This window comes from Ambystoma mexicanum, chromosome 9 (genome assembly GCF_040938575.1).
Source record: "Ambystoma mexicanum isolate Mex_15411 chromosome 9, UKY_AmexF1_1, whole genome shotgun sequence".
Classification (NCBI taxonomy): Eukaryota; Metazoa; Chordata; class Amphibia; order Caudata; family Ambystomatidae; genus Ambystoma; species Ambystoma mexicanum.
The window spans coordinates 1,289,173,632-1,289,195,106 of record NC_090931.1 but is presented as its reverse complement, the minus strand read 5'-3'; the positions used below and the strand labels follow the sequence as shown (position 1 = coordinate 1,289,195,106).

At 44.1% G+C, this 21,475-nt stretch overlaps 1 protein-coding gene across 2 annotated transcripts in view; it reads right to left on the bottom strand.

Annotated features, from left to right (window-relative positions):
- LMLN (leishmanolysin like peptidase) overlaps positions 1 to 21,475 on the bottom strand; it is a 951,783-nt gene that overhangs the window by 584,974 nt on the left and 345,334 nt on the right. For both annotated transcript variants that reach the window (XM_069616632.1, XM_069616633.1), the window contains exon 9: positions 6,813 to 6,930. In XM_069616632.1, the coding sequence (XP_069472733.1) occupies positions 6,813 to 6,930 (118 nt within the window). The remainder of the gene's footprint in view (positions 1 to 6,812; positions 6,931 to 21,475) is intronic.

The following is a 21,475-nucleotide window of genomic DNA, read 5'->3' as shown; positions in this document are numbered from 1 at the left end:
CAATAGGCTTGATCTTGTCTTTTCGGCCCTTGCTCTCATCACTGCCTTCCCTTCCTACAGTTTCTGTGGACAGATCATTTTGTGCTTCCTGTCCTGAATGGTGTCACCCCCGACGATGCCTATGATACAGCCCTCCTTGCTTAAGCGAAAAAATGGTCTGCTATTTGCCCAGCAAATCACTCTGTCAAGAGGAAAACACAAATGTATCCAGGATGGCTTCAGCTTTTAAGACTATCAATTGGCTCCTCTAAAGTTTGACAAGCCACAGGCCTGTCCTTCGGAGCCATGGTTCTCCTCCATTTGCAGGTAAGCTGAAAGGAAATGGCAAATTGATTATTCATCCCCTGCTAAATCTCTCTTCTGGAAGGAAACGCGTGCCGATCAGCAGGCCATAGTGGAAGCTAAACGCTCTTACTTTTCCAGCCAAATTACCCAGGCTCTCAATCAGCCTAGAGAACCTTTTAAAGTTGAGAAGTATCAGTCAGACCCTCTCCCCCGATAAGCACCCCTTCTACCCAACTCCTATATGATTCACTATCAAACCTTTTAATTAAGTCAATCTCATTTGCCAAACTATCTCGGCATCTTCCTCCAACCTTTACGCTGACAGCGAAGTCTCTCATTTGCTGCCTCCAGTGAGTCACATTCGTGGTCTGTCTTTCCACCAGTGGGCCCGAAAAATATAATTCAGGCAACTAAAACTTAAATCTGCCTCTCCTCTGGACCTCATTCCTCTCTGTTCCAAAGCTAATTATATCTGACATTGCACCTCTTGTTACTTCGGCTTTCAATCACTCTTCTATCTCCAGTTTTATTCCTGGTAGGCCCTGGTAATTCCATTCTTGAAAAAGGTTTCTTTGGATCCCCCTAACTATCAACCAATTTCTCGCCTCCCGTTTTTGATGAAGTTGTTGGAATCTTTAAATCACACCTATGATCAGCTCCTTCCTGAAAAGTTCTTCCTTTTTTAATTCCTTTCAATCAGGTTTTAGGCCGAGACAGGGCACCGAGTCGGTTCTGGTGTTGGTCGTGGATGACCTTGCGAGGCTTGCAGATCAGGGTGGAGGAGGCGTGCTGATTTTATTAGATCTGTCGGCCGCTTTTGACTCCATAGATCATGCAATTTTGCTTCAGAGACTGTCCATGGCCGGCATCTGCGGCGCAGTGCTGGACTGGTTTGGCTCCTTTTTGGCTGAAGGTTCACAAACTCTTTCCGTGCGTCCTTTTACCTCATTCTCACGTTCTGTCACTTGTGGTGTCCCCCAGGGATCTTCGCTCTCACCTATTCTTTTCAATGTATATGTTGAGCCCCTTGCTCACCTTATTCAATCCTTCAGCTTTCGTTGTTACATTTATGCAGACAATACACAGATCCTAGTTCCTCTCAAACTTGATAATCTCCTAGGGACGGCCAATCTCAACAACTGCCTGAAATCTTATCAGAGAATGGATGTGCCAGAACTGGCTCACAATCAACAGTGATAAAACAGAGGTCTTGATCCTCGGCTCACCATCTGCCTCTTCCCTCTGGATGCCTGATTTCTGGCCATCCTCCCAAGGACCAGTGTTAGAGTCAAAACATTTGGGAGTTCATATCGCTGCAACTGTCTCTATGGAACCGCAAATCAGCTTGGTCTGCCAGAAAAGCCACTTCAAACAGATTCCTGCGCAAAGTTCAGCCATTTCTTCTGTCCCCTCTACGTTCACTGCTTGTGGCCTCTTTGATTCTGAGCACACTTGATTATTGTAATGCACTATATCTTTCTCAGCCGGCCTACCTACTGGACCAATTAGAGGTGCTGCAAAATACAGCACCCCAGCCGTTCTTGGACTGTCCTCTCGTGCCCATTTCTCTTCATCATTGCGCAGCCTCCATTGGCTTCCTGTGGCATGCTGTGTTGAGTTTAAGTCACTATGCCTAGTCCATTGTGCCTTCAATTACCAGGGTGTTGATTATTAGCAGCAGAAATTCTGCAGCTACATGCCCGTAAGGCTGTTCCGTTCATCCTCTGACTTTTTGATTGCTGTCCCAAGAGTCCAACGTACCAGAACGGGCAGCTGAGCTTTTTCTGTTGAAGCCACGTACCTATGGAATAAGCTCCTTCTCTCACTACGAAATACAGCTGGCCACCTGACTTTTCGCAGCTTCTTAAGACTTCTATTCTATTAGCCGTTTCCTTCTCTGACCTCTCATCTACTCTTACTGGACTCCTTTAGCGCCATGTTGCCCTTGGGTGTAGGTGCACTTTACAAGATAGTTTAACATTACCTATCCTAAAGATGCTCGCCTGCCCGGTAGAGTACAAAATAAAAGTTACACAGCCTTTCAAAAAACGACCCTAGGAGGCGTGCAATAGTTCCTCACACTCCTGTCACCACATATACATGCTCTTCACAGTCTATTTGCTTAGCCTTTTCCAAATTACATTTACTTGCATTTCCTCTCAGGCTTTCTTTGCTAATGATGCGCACTCTGGGGTCAACTGTTCTTTTATCTTGTTCAACCGCGAGCCTTAACTCCTCTTTCTCGTTTAATGTTTTAGGGTACGCTTTCTCCAGGCTTCAACTTTGAATGTATAGGGTTCTTGCCCTTCCTCCGAGGGGTTCTCTTCCCCAGTCTTTATTAGCTCCCCATATGGCTTGTTTAAATCTCCCTCTTATAACTTGTTCACTTCCTTTGTTAACTGGACTCTTCAATAATACTTCGTCCTCAGGATTGGAAAATGTTCATCCACACATATACCCCTGGTCTTTCCAAGTTGGGTTATTTGTTATTCATTCTCTTAGATTTGTACAGTTCCAATCATTCAACTTTCTAGTTCTTCTTTCATACTTCGGACTGGGACGAGTTCCTTCGCGTAGATAATGCCGGAACGGTTGGTTGCATGGCTTGGCTCTCGCTAGGGTACTGCTTCTCGCTCTCTTCGCTGATCTTCGGTTTCCCACTTTCGGTTACTCGTGGCACGTCTACCGTTTGCAGAAGCTGGTGCTCCGAAGATGTTCAGATTTCCTGTCATGGTAGTCTCGGTGCTATTCTTCAGGCGTCTTGCCCACCACTCTGCATGTACGGTTGCGCAACTATCATGTACCTCTTCCTTTTTCTCCTGTTCAAACTGCTTCCTTTGAGGTCCAGTACATCGGGTCTCTGGCGTCTCACACTGCTGCTCTGGTTCTTTGAAACCCGCGGGCTTCGCGATCTGCTTGGGCTCCACCTCCACAAGGCATGAGGCGGTCAGGAGGCATCCCCTGCACATTGCAATCTCCTTCTCTCCATCTCCTCTGACTCGTCGCAGTTAAATACACGTCTGTTTAAAGAGACATTTTCCTTATTTTCTACACAGAATTCTTGTTACATTGTCCTTCTAGCCATAGTATTCTTTATAGAAGACAGTCCCATATATGCGGCTATGTTAGTTGCCTTAGGGAGTTTCTCACAGGAACAGGAGACCTTGTCCCCAAAGGGGGAGTCACTCCCGGTGAGGTCCCATTCGCAGCTACGCCTAGTTAGGTTCTTGCAGAGTGGGCTCACCTCCCTAGCCTCACAGGGGGAGTGTCTCCCTCTACGGGAGGAGGGATGAATCGCTGCAATTTGTTGCAAGGGCTACCCTGTCTAATCATCATTCTTCCAATTTATTTTATCATCTATAAATGGCAGAGTGGACTGCATATGGGTACGAAAGATATAAATCCAAGAAAACAAAATTATAGAAAATGAAACTATCAACAAAACAGATGGGATTTTAAAGCCCTGGCATGTTCCAAGGAGATGGTAAGAACGGATTTGCAACATGTGGGGTGTGACGAAATATTGTACAATCTGAATTAGTTCCTTAAGTTTGGCATTTGCTTGATCTGTGTGCGTCTCAGAGAGCCAGATTTTGCACTGCACTCACCATGTCCTCAACTTTATTGGTTTATGTCAGCAGCCTTAGGAATGTGGCTATTGTTTAGTAATACACCAGAGTGCTGTCAATTTTAACTGTTCTGCTTGACGGCAAGTAATCTTGCCTAAGGAATATGTAACTATCATTTATGCTTTTTGCTGCATTAAAAAGATGTAAGCATTATACTGTTTCGACACCAACTGCGTTTGAACAGAGTTTAACACACATTTCAGTGTCGTACTGTATCTGCTAGTAGTAGCTCAAATGTGTATGTATAAATACTGCAGGGGCAAAAGAGGCTACGCAGTGCTGATAAATCACTTGGAATAATGTATGCAAATATCATTTATGAGAGAAACAAGTGGCTAGCACCAAGGTGGGAATGTGACAAGGAAACAAACTAATACTTTAATTTCTCCATGGACATATACACAGAGGGTTTAAAAATGACAATTGTCAGACATGAGTTTCGTAAAAATACAGGGAACTTTCATTACTAAGTAAAATCTTTCATCTGATTACTTTTTCAGAAACAATATATGCGACTTATTCAAAGGCACCGTTGTACATTAATAAAATTAACCAATCAAGTTACTAGCTTTCAACATTTTAGTTTAATATTGTTTGCATAGCATTTACTAAATGTGTTTTACTTTTCTCCCAACAGATATATTCTGAAAAATATTATGCCACATTCCTCCCTGTAGGATTTGACAATGGACATTGGTGTGATTGTATTAAATAAAACATGCGCCTGCTCTATCATTTTAAAAGGTTAGCACACAATTTAAAAGGTGGTAGTATTTCAAATCCCAAGTTAGTCGACGGAAACAAAAATGTAAAGGGCAATGAACAGTTCATGTTTGTTCTGTAAATATACATAAAATAACTACATATGCAATTGAAATCACTGATGCAATGCTGCTCTGTTTATTTTGAATCTATAAGTAAAAGTCGATTGTACAATTGTCTGTTTATGCAGATGCTATTCTTATTGAAGTGATGGCTAGTTTGCATTTCACTTGACCTATGAAGCAAATGCAATTGCAATGGAGACATTAACCTGAAAACCTTTGTTCCGTAGAAAAAGTGGATGCGGGTTAGCATATTTACAAAAGTCAGCTGGTCACTATTTGTGATGAGAAATAGAGACAAAATATTGTTTTTAATTCAAAAAATGTGGCGCAAGTAAAGGATAAGAATTGGTTAAGTGCATTCTTGAACGGAATGATTATAAACTGCTGTCATCATGATCGTCTTTCGCAAGCATGCAACTCTATAGTTTACAATGACTTGCCTTAGAAACCATTATTCGAGTTAATGGAGGTTTTATCCAGGTCCATAACAATGACATGCTTGGATAATGGAAAGAACACCCATCGATCACATTAATTGCTATCCAAATTGAAGCACACATGCAAATTATCCAAGAGAGAACAGAAATAATGTCAATTCTCTTCGATTTATGAGGCATTGGCTTAAGAGGCAAATAAAATATTTCAACAGAAATAAGTTGCTTCCAAAGAGTTGGGTGAAATAGAAGTTAGAAACTCCCTGTGCTGACATGCCAAGCCTTTACCCTAATGAGATTGTGGCGGTCTGCTCAGCGGAGAAAAACGTCATCTCATATACAACTTCTCAATTAATCCTGCTGAATTGCATGACATTTCCAGCACAATTTTAAAATGTTCCAACCTTGAATCACCATAGAAAATGAATGTGCACTAGATTACAAGGTATTCCTTCAACTAAAAGTTATCGATGTTAGCAAGTTTCAGATTCTAACTTTCTCCAACTAGAAGTAGATTTCTTTTTTGCCACAGTTTCACGATATAGCATGTCATTAAAATGCTTTAAAAAATGAGCACTTGTTATTACAATCTTATGGATCCGTTAAGAATAGTCATTCACATATGATAATTTATGGATGGGTGCATGTTTGAATAAGTGATGTTTTTCTGTGTTTTATTATCAGCAAGTCAAAAGTAGGCAGGTTGCATGGCAATTTTCAGATTGTATTTCTTGACAACCTTGATGTATGTGTAGTATTTTAGTAGGTTCCCCCTGTTGTGAGGTGGGGGCCATCTGCATTTAATTTCATATTATTCTTCGTTAGTAAACACAAAATATTCTCCTCCAAACAGTCACATTCTTATTTCAGATTGTGGAATGGATTATAGTCATAGGAGTCCTTAAATTGGTGTTTGTCTCACCCATTCAAAAGGACCTGAATCAAACTGTGTGAACTCGGTTTTAGGCTGAGTTGTTAAACTACCTTGTCGTCAGAACAGTTTTCTGTTCCGCACCTACTATATATTATCCTGCATAAATAATACAGTTGAGTGAAGTATGATGGCAATCTGGCGTGTTGTCCCAGTTCAATTCGACTGTGCATTTTTCTCCGAGAGTGAAGATGATGTAGAGTTAAGTCAAAGATAATTGAAGTCTGGCAAATGTCCAGATTCTTACGCTAGGCCCCCCACACATCAACCAGATGTTGTCAAAAAGGATCATGCATACGTTTTGTTGGTGCTTCCATTCATAAAGTGAAGTCATGATAGTGGATGCCTTAAAACGCTAAAATGACCATAAACGTTCATAAGCTTTAAAATCCTTAAATTTAAATAGGGCATTTATCAGTCAGCTTGGAATTAAATTACAAATTCAATATTCTGTTTAAAAGCTTTTCCCCTTGCCAAACTTACACCAGCAGCTAAACAAACATAAGTTACCCAATAAATTCATATAAAAATCTCAACATTTGGACTAGAGTATGGGCAGCCTTTAAAGGTATGTAATCATGGAATCCGTACTCCCAACCATTACAAGACTATCACGAGTCACTCTAATAAAGCAGAGTGAAATTTTGAAAAATTGCAAAAAAACTAAATGTTTTCTGGAACTCAAGGACTTTGAAGTAATACTTACAACAACTCGCGGAGTAACCAGAAGAAATACTTCATGACGTAACCGTTTAGTATCTCGCACATCCCACCACCTAACTGCTTTGCGTACAACGTTTTCACTCCACTGATATAGACCAAGACTTGAGAAGTACAGAGAAATTAAAAGAAAAACAAATTAAAAATTATATGAGCCTACATAAATGGACCAATAAAATTATTAGGCAGAGATGTTACATTTCACATTTATGACATGAAATCAAACACATATATAGATAACCACTTAAATGAAGATTAGGAACTGAGACAATTTAATACTGTACTGCTAGAAATATAACAAAAAATAAAACGCAGAATTCGAACAGGAAGGGAGAGGCAAAGACATTTGTTCATATCATTCGACAAATAGTTCCAATAGAAGATCAGCAAAATGTGAATATTGGTACAAGTATAAATAAATACAAGGCTATTTCCCAATTCGTCCATTACTCTTAGGGGCATTATCATGCATCATCATATCAAGGTTTATTTTCAATATCAACAGCTCCCAAAAAACACACAACATAGCTTTAAAACATAAAACGACCAAAAACTCTACATTTTCAAATGAAGGGGACAAAATCAAAAGTTTTCCCTGTCATTCATAAAAAGCAGACTGCAAACAGGATTCAATGAGGACAGGGTCAGTTGTATCCTATATTTAGCAAGTATACAATGTAGATAATGTTCTTCAAAAATGGGATCTGGCTCAATTGGGAGTGTAGGATTGCCAGTGGAGCAGATGATACTAAGTTACCTTGCCCTGCTCTCATCTTCTGCTACCCCCTCATCCTTACCACCATGCTCCTACCCAGCCTTGTACATCACCATCCCACTTAATGGCCTTCGCAGAATGCTCCCATTTTCACTCTCTGGCGATCTCTGCCCCTTTCTCAAGTATTTACATAGTACATGGTGTGCAACACGGACCACGGAATAGCAGTTAAAGAGGAGGGCTGTGGGAGGCACTCCCTCACATTCCCCTAAGTGCATGGGTGCTAATAGGAATTCATTCTTTTTTTGCGCAAGAGCCCCCAGAATATGACAATCCACGCATTCTCCTCAGTATGCAGCATGGGATTACATATTCCACAGAAAATGGCTGGAGTCAGAATCTTTAGTCATTTACTCTAGAAATCTGTTGCCCCAAACAAGACTGTTACAGATTCGTCATATAGCACACAAATACTAATCTTTGTGATTGCTAGTGTTAGGAGGATTTTCTATAAGTCCTCTGGTGAGGGCTTCTGAAGATCAATCTGTCAGCAGTAAGCAGGGTTTCTCTTAAGGTATTCTGGGTCTTAGATATGTTTTTCTAAAGTCCAATTGGTATTGGACTCTATAAGACCTTTCACTTGGTTTCAGGGACCCAACTTCTAATATAGGCTTGTACTACCCAAGGTTGGTAGAGTGGCAGTGCAGCCAGGCTTATTTTAGGAGGAGGAATGTGAGATGTAAATTAGTACAAAAAAATCAGAACATACCTATATCCAAAGAAACACTTACACACTTAAAGTTATATAAAAAATAGTGATGCATTTATTTTATATATACACAAGGCAATATGTAACTAAAGAAATACTTTGTCAACTAATAACATCAAATGCACATCAAGATAATAGAAGGAAATAAAGCAGGTGAGTAAATCACAATGCACTCTTATAACCATGCATGAATAACTTCAGCAATACTTTGTTATAGGTATATACAGAATATAAAGGACCAACATTAATAGGTATGCAACACTGAAGCAATTCTTTGTAAGGCTTAGGCAGTCTTTCCCTAACTAGAAAAGAGTTCTTCAGTTCAGGTTTTGGAAGGAAACCAGCACTGCCTAAGTCAATAGGAATGCAGCAGTTCCGATGAAAATCTTCTTGGCACAGGTATGTAGCAAAGTTAATTGGTCTTAAAAAGACAAAGGGGCTTTGGAGAAGCCTCCCTGTAGGTGCACACGCTGTTGGGCCTGGGCGACTGAATTTGGGTGAACAGCAGAAACAGCCCTCCAATGACAAAGGAGCGACAAAAATGGCTCAATGTAGGTTTACCCCGAGCCCCACAGTATCTGGACAGTGAAGAAGATGATGATGCAGCTGAGCGTCTTCCTGATGCACGGATGCAGACCTAGTCTCCTGTTCCTTCGTCCACGGCAAGATAATGTACTTGTGGATTGTCGAGTTACCCCAGTATTGAGGTTCTGCAGCACAGGAAGGTCACAGGACGTCCGGTAACAGTTCAATTTGGAGGTGGTCTTGAGACGATTATGCCCACCAGCCAAAGGGAGGAAGTCGTCCTTGGCGGACCTTCCTTGTCAAATAAATTGAAAACTGGGTTAGGACAGCAACAGTGCTTCTGCAGGTGCAGCAGGGGTCTCTAATCTTCTGCTTTGGATCTTCAGTTCCAGTGGTTGACTCTGCTTTCTGTCAAAAAAGCCTCTGTTTTTATGCTGGAACATGTTAATTCAGTCCTAAGGAGCGGTCAATCACCTGGGGTGGTTGTCATGCAGGACAGCCAGCCTCCCACTTCAAACTGGATTCAGTCAGGCATACCATCAAACAAAGGCCAGTAACGTTTTGTGATCCTCCCTCACTTCCTGCCTGAGCAGACACACTGAAGTCTTGGCAGGCTTCACAAAGGGGTCCCGCCAAAGACAAAGCTCAAAACAGACCCAGCCGCACCTGGAACAGTAGAAGGGTCAAGAAGGAACGTACAAATGAAAAATGGTGAAAAAAGAAGACGGGGCATTTTGGGAAAATGGTCACCAAGGGGTGCCTTACTGCAGCTGTCAAAACAGCCAACAAGTAAGTTACACCCAAATGATAGAAACATGTATCCACTGCCACCAGCCATTTAAGTATGTATGTTACTACAGGAGCAGTGGGAAAGGAGTTAGTGTAAATCCCCACCCCCCCCCCAGAACCCCAAATACAAAAGAAAAGGTAAATCGGGATTACACAAAATACCCTACTAGCCTTGAGAACAAGTGTTCTCATAGGAAAATAAAATAAAAGGGAAGTCCAAGGGACCCCCACCCCAGTAACACTGCACACAGGGTGCTGTGGGCTGCAAAAATCAATTACAGATTCCTGTAGTAAATTACATGGAGGAAAGCATGACTACATTAAAGTAAAGATAAAACACAAAAGCAGTAAAACAGGGTTCCCATGTCGGAGCAATAAGAATGAGGGAGTAGGAAAGGTTCACTCACTCAGGAGAACAGATACAAAAAAATCCCTAAGTCCAGCAAAAGTGCTTGGGGTCTGTCAGTTTGAGGGGAAATAGCACAGAAAATGAAACTTCTCTCTAAAACTGGACACTCGAAGTAGTAGTTAAGCGGAGCAGTCAAGAATTCACTGCCCTCTTAGGAGGGAAGGGGGTGGATATAAAAGGCACAGTTGACACACACAAGCAAACAAAGCAATGTCCACCAAAAATAGGTATCAACCCATTACTGTGCGGCCAAAAATACTGAAGCCCAAAACACTGAATTTAAAATGCTGCATTTTGCGTCATATGTGTGTGTGTGGGAGGCGTTGGGGGGTTTAGGTTGTTCATACATGAGGCGCCAAAACGGGTTTAGGGAAAAGAAAAAACTAGCCATTTTGGGTCTCAATATTTTTCTTTTGAAGTGAACACATAGATCCCTGAAAATATTATCAAATGTCATGCAGAAAAACAAAAGATCTACCTTACAGGTGACTACTCTGTTTTGGAAGTACAGCAATAAAAACAGTAGTTTGGACCCAGAGGGGCACCAAACATAGCAAGTAATTTACAATCTATATTAAGAATGTAATATTTTCAGTAGTTCTCTAGCTAAGAGCTAGTTGCAAGTGCACATTGAGCCCTGGTTCAGAAATGTTGTCAAAAGGGAAACCTAGGGACAAAGACAATAGTCCTAGTAATGGGTAAGAACTGTCAAAACGTACAACCCGAGTATCAGAGCTGTAGATTATGCTGAAATAGGCGAAGGGCATCACAACCACCAAATGAGATACATATGAAGATGCATTAATGAGGGGATGCAAGGAGGAAGATTTCAGAGGTTGAACAGAAATCCCGAAGCAGATAAAGTCACAGACTGGTGCCTAGGAGACAGGTCTGCCGGTGGTGACGACAGCCACAAAGGAAGGGCTCAGCAATCAGTTTGGACACCCAAGATGTTAAAAAGGTGCTGGAATACATCACAGAAGTCCAGGAGACGAGGGTGGCAGAGTCAGTGTTAGTTGCAGTAACAGTTCTGAGAATCAGGGTTCACAGGTAGAGCCACAAGCGGTGGATGAACAGGATCAATGGTGCAGATGAGGTTGGTGGACTCCCAATAAGTCACCCCCAAGACAGACAGAGCAGCAGTGACAAGTTTGCAGTATGCAGACCTGTGGATCCAGCCAACAGATATTCCCGTCTGGATTACATGCTGCAGAATAGGACAGCGAAGGATCTCTTAAATAAAGAGCAGCAGCAGAGTCTGGCCTGAAGAGTCTAGATAGAGTAATCACTTTTTGACAGAAGCAATGCCATAGAATCTCCAGCCGCAGAACCATACTACTACTTCTAGGACAGTTATACATATGGCTAGGAACTCAGGCGGAGAAGACAGTAGCTGCAGAGATGAAGTGTCATTGTGAGTGATCACTGCAGAGGATTCCCTCTGGTGGTGGAGTAGAAGAGCTTAAACTTTCAGGCAGACCAGAAATCCAGGAACAGCGCTTGCAGCGGGATCCTCGGTGAAACCTTATTCCTGGAACAATTCCCGGCAGTGGACTAATGGCTCAGGGTTCCCTCGATTTGCACAAACGGGCTCAGGTGACACAGCCCACCAATTACCTCCATGCACCATTCAAACATTCGTCAGCGCCCCAATCAGTTAAGGCCAGCCTCAGTCTGGATTCTGGGGGCACACCTAGGGATTGAGGAGTCTGGCAGAATATCAGCCCAGCTAGAACCAGTACCATCCAGTCAGACTGCCTTTTCTTTAGCTTTGGGTCAAACACCCACATTCCTGCCTCAAGAAACACCCTGAAAGGGCCACAAAGCCAATTGACTTAAAAAGATGGAAGTTGTTTTTTCTTTGGAGCAGGGAGCCAATGGATGACACTAAGAGGCACTGTTTGGGTGTGAAAACACATCCATGGACACTATGAGGCACTTTGGGAGTGCGACTCGTTTTAAGGGCCTTTTTGGACCTATATTGCCCCCAAAGGAAGGGTATGCAGCCATAGTTCTACTTAGTCTCCACTGGTCAGCACTACCACCACATATGTAAAAAAAAGTGTCCATGAAGTGCTTGCTCTTTGTGCATCATTCATCTAAATCAGGAAAGGTCTGGAACATATTTGCTTTTTGTAGCCATGTGAAATTAATTCACTTAAAATGCTTATTTCGAGACACCCTTTTCGCGATGACACATGCCCTCTCTTCTTACTCAGCATCAGCCTCTCATTTCTCCCATATATTATTTACTTTTCACTGTCCCGTGAATGCATTCCTTGTGCAGCTCTGAAATAGATTTGCCCCCACCCCCTTTGCCACTGGCACCAGCATTTGCCCCCCGCCAATGGCACCAGAATACTATCATTCACAGGATGCGTCAGCAGATCAGTTAGGAATGTGGGCCAAGTCTCCCTATAACAAGCTGCTGATTCAGTTTAGGAGAGATAATATCAGTCCCTAACTCCAATCAAAATACATTGTAACCCATGAACCTACCTTCTCCATACAGGTGACTTGAAACCTTAATAGTTGAGCCTGATTTTCCTTACTTGCCTAACCTTATGGGTGCCCTAGAACATTTGCATTGCCCTGTTAGGGAAATGAGGGGCTGTACATAAACTTGTATCCCTCCCTTTTCATACATTCTAAACCTGAAAATGACCTGTACACCCTGGGGCATTCCAGTGATCTGCATCTTAGTGGTATATATAAATATCTAGCAGGTTTAATTAGTTCAGCAATAGGTTTGGTTACCAGATCCCCCTCCATTTGCCTCAAACCACGGAACCAGATATTGCAATACAGAAGCAGAATGTTATGCCTCTAAATCCAAGACGCAAAAAGGTCCCTCATATGGCAACTTATAAAGCATTTAAATATACTAAGAGCTATGGGGACACCCTGAAATACATATACTCAGGGATGCATGATCATTTTTGCTAGGGAGGCTCTGCCCATTCGTTACATTGGAATTTCAAGCCAAAAGTGACCAGAGTTCTCCAAATGTATCAGTAATTGAACCACATTACTGTGCCAGTAATAAATTGGGGGGCCAGTATCAGTGCAGGAACGTGTTCCAAAAGTGATTCATCCCAATTAATGTGCAACCTCAAAACCATTCTAAATTTCTTGATTTGTTCTACCATATGTGGGAAAGTGAGAGCAGGATCTCGCATGTAAAACAAAATAGCATATGCATATATGGATATTACATGAAGATTAAAGCCTGCTTCAGTATATTTTTTCCTTATTAAAAAGCCTAATGGGTAGGAAAATCTTTCTTTTTGCACGTTTGCCTCCATAGATTTCTATGAGACCCCCAGTCTTTTAGCTTATTTTTTAACCAAAGTTTTTCGGCATTTGGAAGTCAGTAAAGCAGTCTCCGCTTCACTTCTCTTGCCTGGTTTGCTCATTCTTATGGAGAAACTGACTAGTCCCCCAGACTATCAGTATTGAGAGACTGTCTCTTTTGGAATTCTTGTATTATTACAATTGCACTCATCACCTTATAGTTCACCCAGACTGTTAAAAGTTTGGGAAGAGTCCTTACAGGTCAGCCAATTACCACCTACGCTCTCCGAGGCCGTGATTACAGTGCTACTAAAACCAAATAGACCGACATCTGAAATGGCCTGGTATAGACCATTATCGCTGATTAATACCAACACAAAAACATTAGCAGAAATGCTGTCTACCCGCCTCCTGCCGTATATGTCAACACTAGTTCATCCGGATTTATCCTGGAACAATACACAGCGCTCCACCTACATAGACCTTTCTGTATTATCGCTCAAATAAACCCCAAGGCCAGGGCAGTGGCGGCATCGCTAGACATAGAAAATGCTTTTCTTGGATGTTCCTCTTTGCAGACCTACATCAAATGCGTTTGGGGGATCATTTCATAGAGTTCGTACGGCTACTATATGTTAAACAGTCTGCTGAAGTCTGCTACAACATCATGCTGTCATCCATCTTTTCTATGGAACGTGGGACGAGGCAGGGGTGCCCACTGTCCCCACTACTCTTTGCATTAACAATAGAGCTTCTTGCACGAATGATGCGCAATAAACACGGGCATAGGGGGATTCACATAGCACGGCCGCCACAGTTTAGACCCCTGTACGCTGATACACATTTATACGTGACCCGGAACAAAACATAGCTCCAATGATGGAAGACATCAGTAGATTTACACTCTATTCTGGGTATCGAATCAATGAGGCTAAGTCGGAACTGTTCTCATTGACCAATGCCACATATATGCCGGTGGACTTGCTGGGATTCAGATGGTCCCACATAGATTCAAGTACTTGGGCATATTGATCTCCTGCTCACATCGCACCCTACTTGCTGATAATCACAAAATGTATCTAGATGCACTGGCAATTAAGCTACGACTATGGGCAAAATTTCCAATGTCATTATATGGTAGGCTTTACTTGCTTAAAATGGTGGTAGTTCCTAAAATTATATTACTTCTGTAACATCCCAATATGGCCTGGCCAAGTGTTTGACAGACTTGTCTGGTTGGCAACTGAATATATATGGGGGGCAGGTGTCCCACGATTGAAATGGGAAGGATTGGTCGAACCATTTGAACAAGGTGGCCTGATGTGGGGGAATTATACGTTACTCATAGTAGTGACAAACGTACTCTTAAGTCCTTAGTTACCTTTCCTCCATACTGCATGGGCGTCCCTTCAAAGGGACAGGAGACGGACCTTTTTTCACCAGAAAAACATTCTTCCCCATTAAATTTAGAGGCGCGCGGGGATGCGGCCCTGGGAGCATGCGCTGCCCTGACTCCGCCCTCGGGCGCCACACCTCAGTCCCCTTAGACATTACCTAATGACAGCAGTATAATTAGAGGGGAGGATGGTGGGGCGTATGGAGGAAAGGGGACTAAGGACTAAGAGTACGTTGGTCACTACAGTGAGTAACTTATAATTACTCTTACATCTCGTCCCCTTTCATCCATACTGCATGGGCGATTACAACTGAGTGAAGCCCCAGGGTGGAGAGGGAACCCTCCCTAAGTGAATAGTTTCCCGAGAACCGCCTGTCCGAAAGCCGCATCCGATCTGGAGCCGGCATCAAAACAGTAATGCTTGCAGAACGCTGAGGGAGTGGCCCATAAGGCCGCCCTGATTATGAATTGCCAAGGGACATGGCGCTGGAAAGCGATGGCCGTTGCCTTGGCCCTGACTGCGTGGGCATGCATGTTTGCAGGAAGAGGCTTGTGCTGCCCTGCGCATGCTCCTTTGATGGCCGAGACCATCCAACGGGATATGGAGGCCTTGGAGACCCGATAGCCTGGTCTTGCATCTCAAAAAGTGACAAATAAGGAATCCGAGTTGCGTAAGCCCTTGGTCCCGTCAAGGTAGAATTTCAGGGCATGCCCGACATCTAGGCAGTGCAGAACTCTGTGCATCGTCCTTAGGATCAGCAAAAAAAACGTAGGTAGCACAATTTCCTCATTTAAATGGAAAGCAGACGGCACCCAAGGCAACAATGCTGGGTGTGTCCGGACTACTTTGTCCCTGTGAAGGACAGTATATGGTTCCGAGGCGACCAACGCCTGGATCTAACTGACTGTGCCCCGAGGCAAGGCTAACAAGGCTGTTTTAATGGTGACCAGCATGATGTCCGCGTACGTCATTGGTTCAAATGGCTTTTGTGCCAGGGCTCCTAGGACTATATTCAGGTCCCACATGGGGTGTGGCCTCTTGATGGGCGGGTAGAGCCTTGCAAGTCCCGTCAAATACTTTTTGACGATCGGATTGGAGGAGAAGACCCCCCTCCTCCGAATTCCTGTAAGCCCCGATGGCTGCGAGGTAAGTGCGGCAGGTGTCCACCTGCACGCCCGAGTGGGCTAGGTGAGCTGAGAAGGAGAGAACATCGTCCAAAGTACATGCCAGGGGATCAATGTCCTTGGAGTCTGCCCAGTGGCAGAACCTGGTCCATTTACTTTCATAACGGCCCTGGTAGCCTTGCTCCTTGCGCCCTGTGTGATCTCAAGATTAGCCTGGGAGAGGCTGAGGTGCCTTAGCGTTATCTGCTCAGGAACCATGCTGTCAGGGCCGGCTACTGTGGAGCAGGTTGGATGACCCTGCCCCCCCTGCTGCGCCAGAAGAAGTGCTGGGCCCGTCGGGAGGTGAATCAGTGTCATCTCTGAGAGGCTGAGGAGCTCCGAGAACCATGGCTGTGCTGGCCACCATGGAGCTATTAGAATGATGTTGAGCTGGCGAGACTCCTTGATCTTGCAAATCACTTTAAGATCAGCCGATTGGGCGGGAAGGCATAAGCCGTCAAGTCGTTCAACTGGATCCGAAATGCGTTGCCCAGGGAGCAGGGGCCCTGTCCGAGCCAGGATGCGAACTGAGGGAACTTCTTGTTGTGCCAGGTGGCAAAGAGATCCACCTGGGGGAAACCCCATCTGCTGAAGATCCCCTGAGTAACGAGGTTGTTTAGCTGCCACTCGTAGTTGTCCGCTCCCAACCTGCTGTGCCTGTCCGCCTCCGGTTTGGATTCCCCCAGAAAGTGGACTGCTGTGAGGTAGAATACGTTTTCCAGGGCCCATTCCCACATCCTGATTGCTAGTCTGCACAGTGGAGGGGATCTGGTGCCTCCCTGCTTGTTGACATAGTACATGTTGGTCGAGTTGTCCGTCTAGATGAGGACAACTTTGCCCCTGATAAGCGGGAGGAATGCCCTGAGCGATAATGGCGTTTAGCTCCAACTAATTGATGTGGTATTCCTACTTGTGTCGGGTCCAGGTGCCGTGGACCGAGAGACCGTCCAGGGTGGCTCCCCAATCTTCTAGAGAAGAGTCTGTGGTGATAGTGACCTGCAGGGTGGGAGGCCGGAAAGGCTTGCCCGTCCAAAGGCTGCAGTCTCTGGACCACCATGTGAGTTCCTGATGGAGAGACAGAGGGACAAAATCATCTAGGATTGAGAACCCTGCTCCTGGTTGCATGATGCAGCGAAGTGCAGCTGTATCCTCCTCATACCGAGTCTCGTGTGGGGGGCGGCTAATAGGACCGCTGCCAGGAGACCCAGGAGGTGCTGGAACCACCAGGCCGACGTCACCTCTCTGCATAGGAAGTGAGTGGAGGCCCTTTTGATGGCTGAGATCTTGTCCTCCGAAGGGAACACCCCCCTCGGAAGCACATGTCCCAGATGAGTCCCAAGAATGTCAGTCTGCGTAGGTTGCAGCCGCGACTTCTTGAGACTGAGCGAAAAGCCCAGATCATGTAGTGTGTTCATAAGAGCCTGGGAAGCGTGGTGGACTGCTTCCAGCCCAAATGGTATGTCACTTATTGATTATATTTTGGTGCTAGCTAGAGACTGGAAAACAGTCACCCACTTTAAGATTTTGGACCGTAGTGAAGACAATCACAGGCGCTTAACAATTTCCTTTAAGCTCTGGGGTAAGTTGGGTATTACCATGAAACCTCGCAGCGGTGAAATGGCATTGACCGTGTCTGGTCATGCTCAGCGCACTGTTAAATGGAAACATAGAAAAGGATGTAAAACCTAGAATTTATGGGGCGATTTTACAACATATTGAGAACATTGGTGGGGACGGGTCCTCCGATTTGGAGGTGATGCAGGAATTTAGTGAGTTGGTTAATGGTATAGTCCCCTTTGTTACCTGCCCCATGCAGGCTGAAAAGAACCACGCGCTCTCAAAGACAAAATGGTACGACCTGGAATGTACAATTGCCAAACAAGCATTAGGTGGTAATTTTTCCTCTGCTCCCACCTGCCCCCGGGTTCATAAAGCTCTTCTACAAGCTTGTAGAGATAAACATAAAAGAATGGTTAAGGAGAAGAAAGATGCGCTCCCAGGGTTGGAATGGAAGCGTCTCTTAGAAGCTTATGAATGTCATGATACTGCAGCCTTTTGGAAACTTGTTAGTGGTGCTCAGGTGGGGCGGGGGTGATATTGCACTCCAGTGTAATCTTACAACCGACGCTTGGCATCATCAGTTTTCAGTTTTATATAGTGGTGGAATGGATGAATGTACCAGCCCCGTAGTGGAGACTATGGATGCTGGGGTCTAGATATGTGTGAAAGAGGTGTATGTTACCATCATATCAAAAAAGGTGGGAAAGCCCCCGGTCGGGGTTGGGTGTCTAATGACATTTTCAAGGATGAACCGCTTATCTGGGCACCAGTATTGTGTAAACCTTTTAATGCATGCATTATCACCAATAATGTCCCAGTGTCATGGCGATCAGCATAGATAGTCCCCATACATAAAAAAGGGAATGTGGGGGTATCAACCGGCCAACTACCGCCCGATATCATTGCTGGATACCACTGGGAAAACCTTTGCGAAGGTGATCTTGAGGCGTTCCCAGTGGTGGGCTGGCGATAATGGCATAATCCACACCCTACAAGCCGGGTACCAGCAGGGCAAAAGCATGTTAAATCAATGATTCCATCTGTTCTTACTCATCCAAAAATATACAGTTCTATTTAAGGTCAGGCTCTATGCTGTCTTTGTGGACCTTAGGACAGCTTTCCATGGGGTCCCACGGGAACTTCTCTGGCAAACCTTAACTAAGAAAAAGATGTCCCCTAATTGATAAGGGGAGTGCAACCTCTGTATACAGAGAATAAGGCGGTAGTTCGGTATGGCTTGGCAAGTTACTGAACCATTTCAAGTCATCAAGGGGGTGAGGCAGGGTTGTGTACCCGCTCCCCTCCTGTTTCGTAAATATATGGAGGAAGTGATTTCTGCACTATTGTCTGGTTATTTATATCCTCCCTAAGAAGGGACAGGAAAGATATATGGTGCTGTTCTTTGTGGAGAACGCTGTGCTATTAGCCACATCGCAACAGGGGTTAAGAGTAACCTTAACTTCTTTTTGCAGATTTGTGGGGATCTGAAATCGATTCTAAAATGTTGAAAAAACAAAGTCCTTGATGTTTTAAACCTAGGCTTAAAAAAGCAACTTAATATAGAGATTCGAGTAAAGAATCGTGTACTTTAACAAATCGATTTTTATGATTAACTAGTGGTGAGATTTAATGAAAATGGCCTTTCATCTGCCCAGTTGGACAAAGCAGAAACAATTTTAGAGAAATATAGCAGATCAGTAAAGTGTTTTTTTTTTATAAGCATGGAAGAGGTGCAGTTTCATCCATTCTAGAGATCTATAAGAAACAGGCCATTACATCTTACCTGTTAGGGACGGAAATTTGGGGTTATGTTAACATCATGAATCTGACAAAATAAAAATAAAATGCGTTAATGCTACCGCAATTGAACCCCGAATGTGTTTGTTTGGAAACTGATATTCCCCCATTGGTGAGAGGGCCGCTTTTCAACCAGTTTTATATTGGTTAAAACTTTGCCATACTGAGGGCCTGGAAAATATCGAGATGCATTGGCCCATGTGCTGACTCTCGAGGGGGGCAGGAGCCTCCTTGGGTAAAGCATGTAAGGAATACTTTGAATGAATCATCATTGTGGTTGAATCCCACGACTGTTAGCAGGTCATCTGGTTATTTGTTAATCAAATTTGAATTTGGTTTTGACCGGTTCATTGATTTTGTTACCCCACCTTACGCACGTGCATTTTTATTACATTTTAGGATGGACACACTTCCGCATTTACTAAACACTGGGGTAACTCTAGATCGGGTATTTGTCCCTTGTGTGGACAAAGTGAAGAAACTGATTCATTTTATGTTTGTGTCCTAGGTTGAGCTCGCTGAGAAACTGCTATTTAAAAGGAATGCTTCGAGCAGCAGGTTGTCGTACTTTATCTCAAACTATGGCATTTTGCAAAAATACTAGTAAAATGGATTTTGTTTTTATAACTGTAAAAGATATTCATCGAGGCTGGTTGTTAAGGTTGACACATTAGACAAACAAGTAATATGGAACTCCTGTGTTTCGATAAGTGTGTTGTTTGAAATATAAATATTAACCTACACAGTGTTGAGATGGATTTCTAAACTCTCACCTGGTGGGCAGAAGTTTAGGAGGCCACCCTAGGTTTAGTGAAACAGGAGAACCTTCTTGACAAGCCAGACCAATCTAGGTAGCTTGGCAGGTGTTCAAGACTAAGTCTCAGGAGGTGTGAGAGTAAACGGAAGCCCACAATGAGCACACACAGCAACAAACCACAAATTACCCTTAGACACGTGTATATGAAAAATATCTGTACATTTATTGTCGGCCGGGCCAATAGACTCAAGTAACTTTAGTAATTTGAAAACAGTTAACACACAAAATCCTTCTACTATATGATATGGCCTTTATAACGCGCCTATACACAAGGGAGGGGGAACAGAGGGAAGAGAGAGAAGAACAAGTTACTCTTTTACCTGGTAACGTTCTTTCGATGGGAGGGTCCGACGACGTATTCCATATCTTTGACAGTAATCACCAGAGCTGTGCTGCTTCGGAACATTTTCGGCGTCTGCGACCTGCGTCGATGCGCAATCCCAGAGGACCTCCTCCGACGGCCGACGTCACCCGATGTGATAAGTAGGACGCACAACGCCCGTAGCCTCAGTTGTAGTTTTTTCCCCCAGAACGTGTGACACCAGTCTGCTGCCAGTCAGACACACAAGGCCTTGTGGAAACGTAAGCTGCAATCGCATAAGAAATTCTGCAGCGGGGAAGGTAGGGAGGGAGCGATATGAATACGTCGTCGGACCCTCCCATCGAAAGACCGTTACCAGGTAAGAGAGTAACTTGTTCTTCGAGGGGATTGGGTCCTCTGACGTATTCCATATCTTTGACAGACTCCCAAAAGCAGTACCAAAGCAAGGAGGTGGGGAAAGAATTTAGAATACAAATTTAGCATGCCCAATCAAATTGCGGAATAAAGGGATGCCTTGCCAAAGACCATATCCTGTCCTCGGATGGAATAGAGGGAGTAGTGCCGTACAAAAGTATGTACAGAAGCCCAGGTGGCTGCATCACAGATGTTACGCATAGGAACACCCCTCTGTAGGGCAGTAGAGGCAGCCATACCCCTGGTAGAATGGGCCCGCAAGCCAGCCGGTGGGTCCTTTCCCGCCAAGCGGTAACACTCGGAGATAGCCAAAATAATCCAACGAGACAGTCCGTTTCGTCACAGCTTGTTCCAAACGCTTTCCAGCATAACCAATGAGGAGTTGATCGTCCACTCTGACCCGGACATGCGTGAAATATAAAAGCTCAACGCTCTCCTAGGATCAAGCCCTGGTAAGAAGAGCCTCTCCTCTTCCTTACCAGGATGTGGAGGAGGATAGAATGCCGGAAGAACAACCTTCTGGCCCAAATGAAATTCCGAAACCACCTTCGGAAGAAAGGAAGGACGAACTCGAAGGACAACCCTGTCCTTATGAAACACAGTGAAGGGTGGCTTAACTGAAAGTGCCTGTAACTCACTCACTCTGCGAGCGGAAGTAACCGCAACCAAAAACACAGT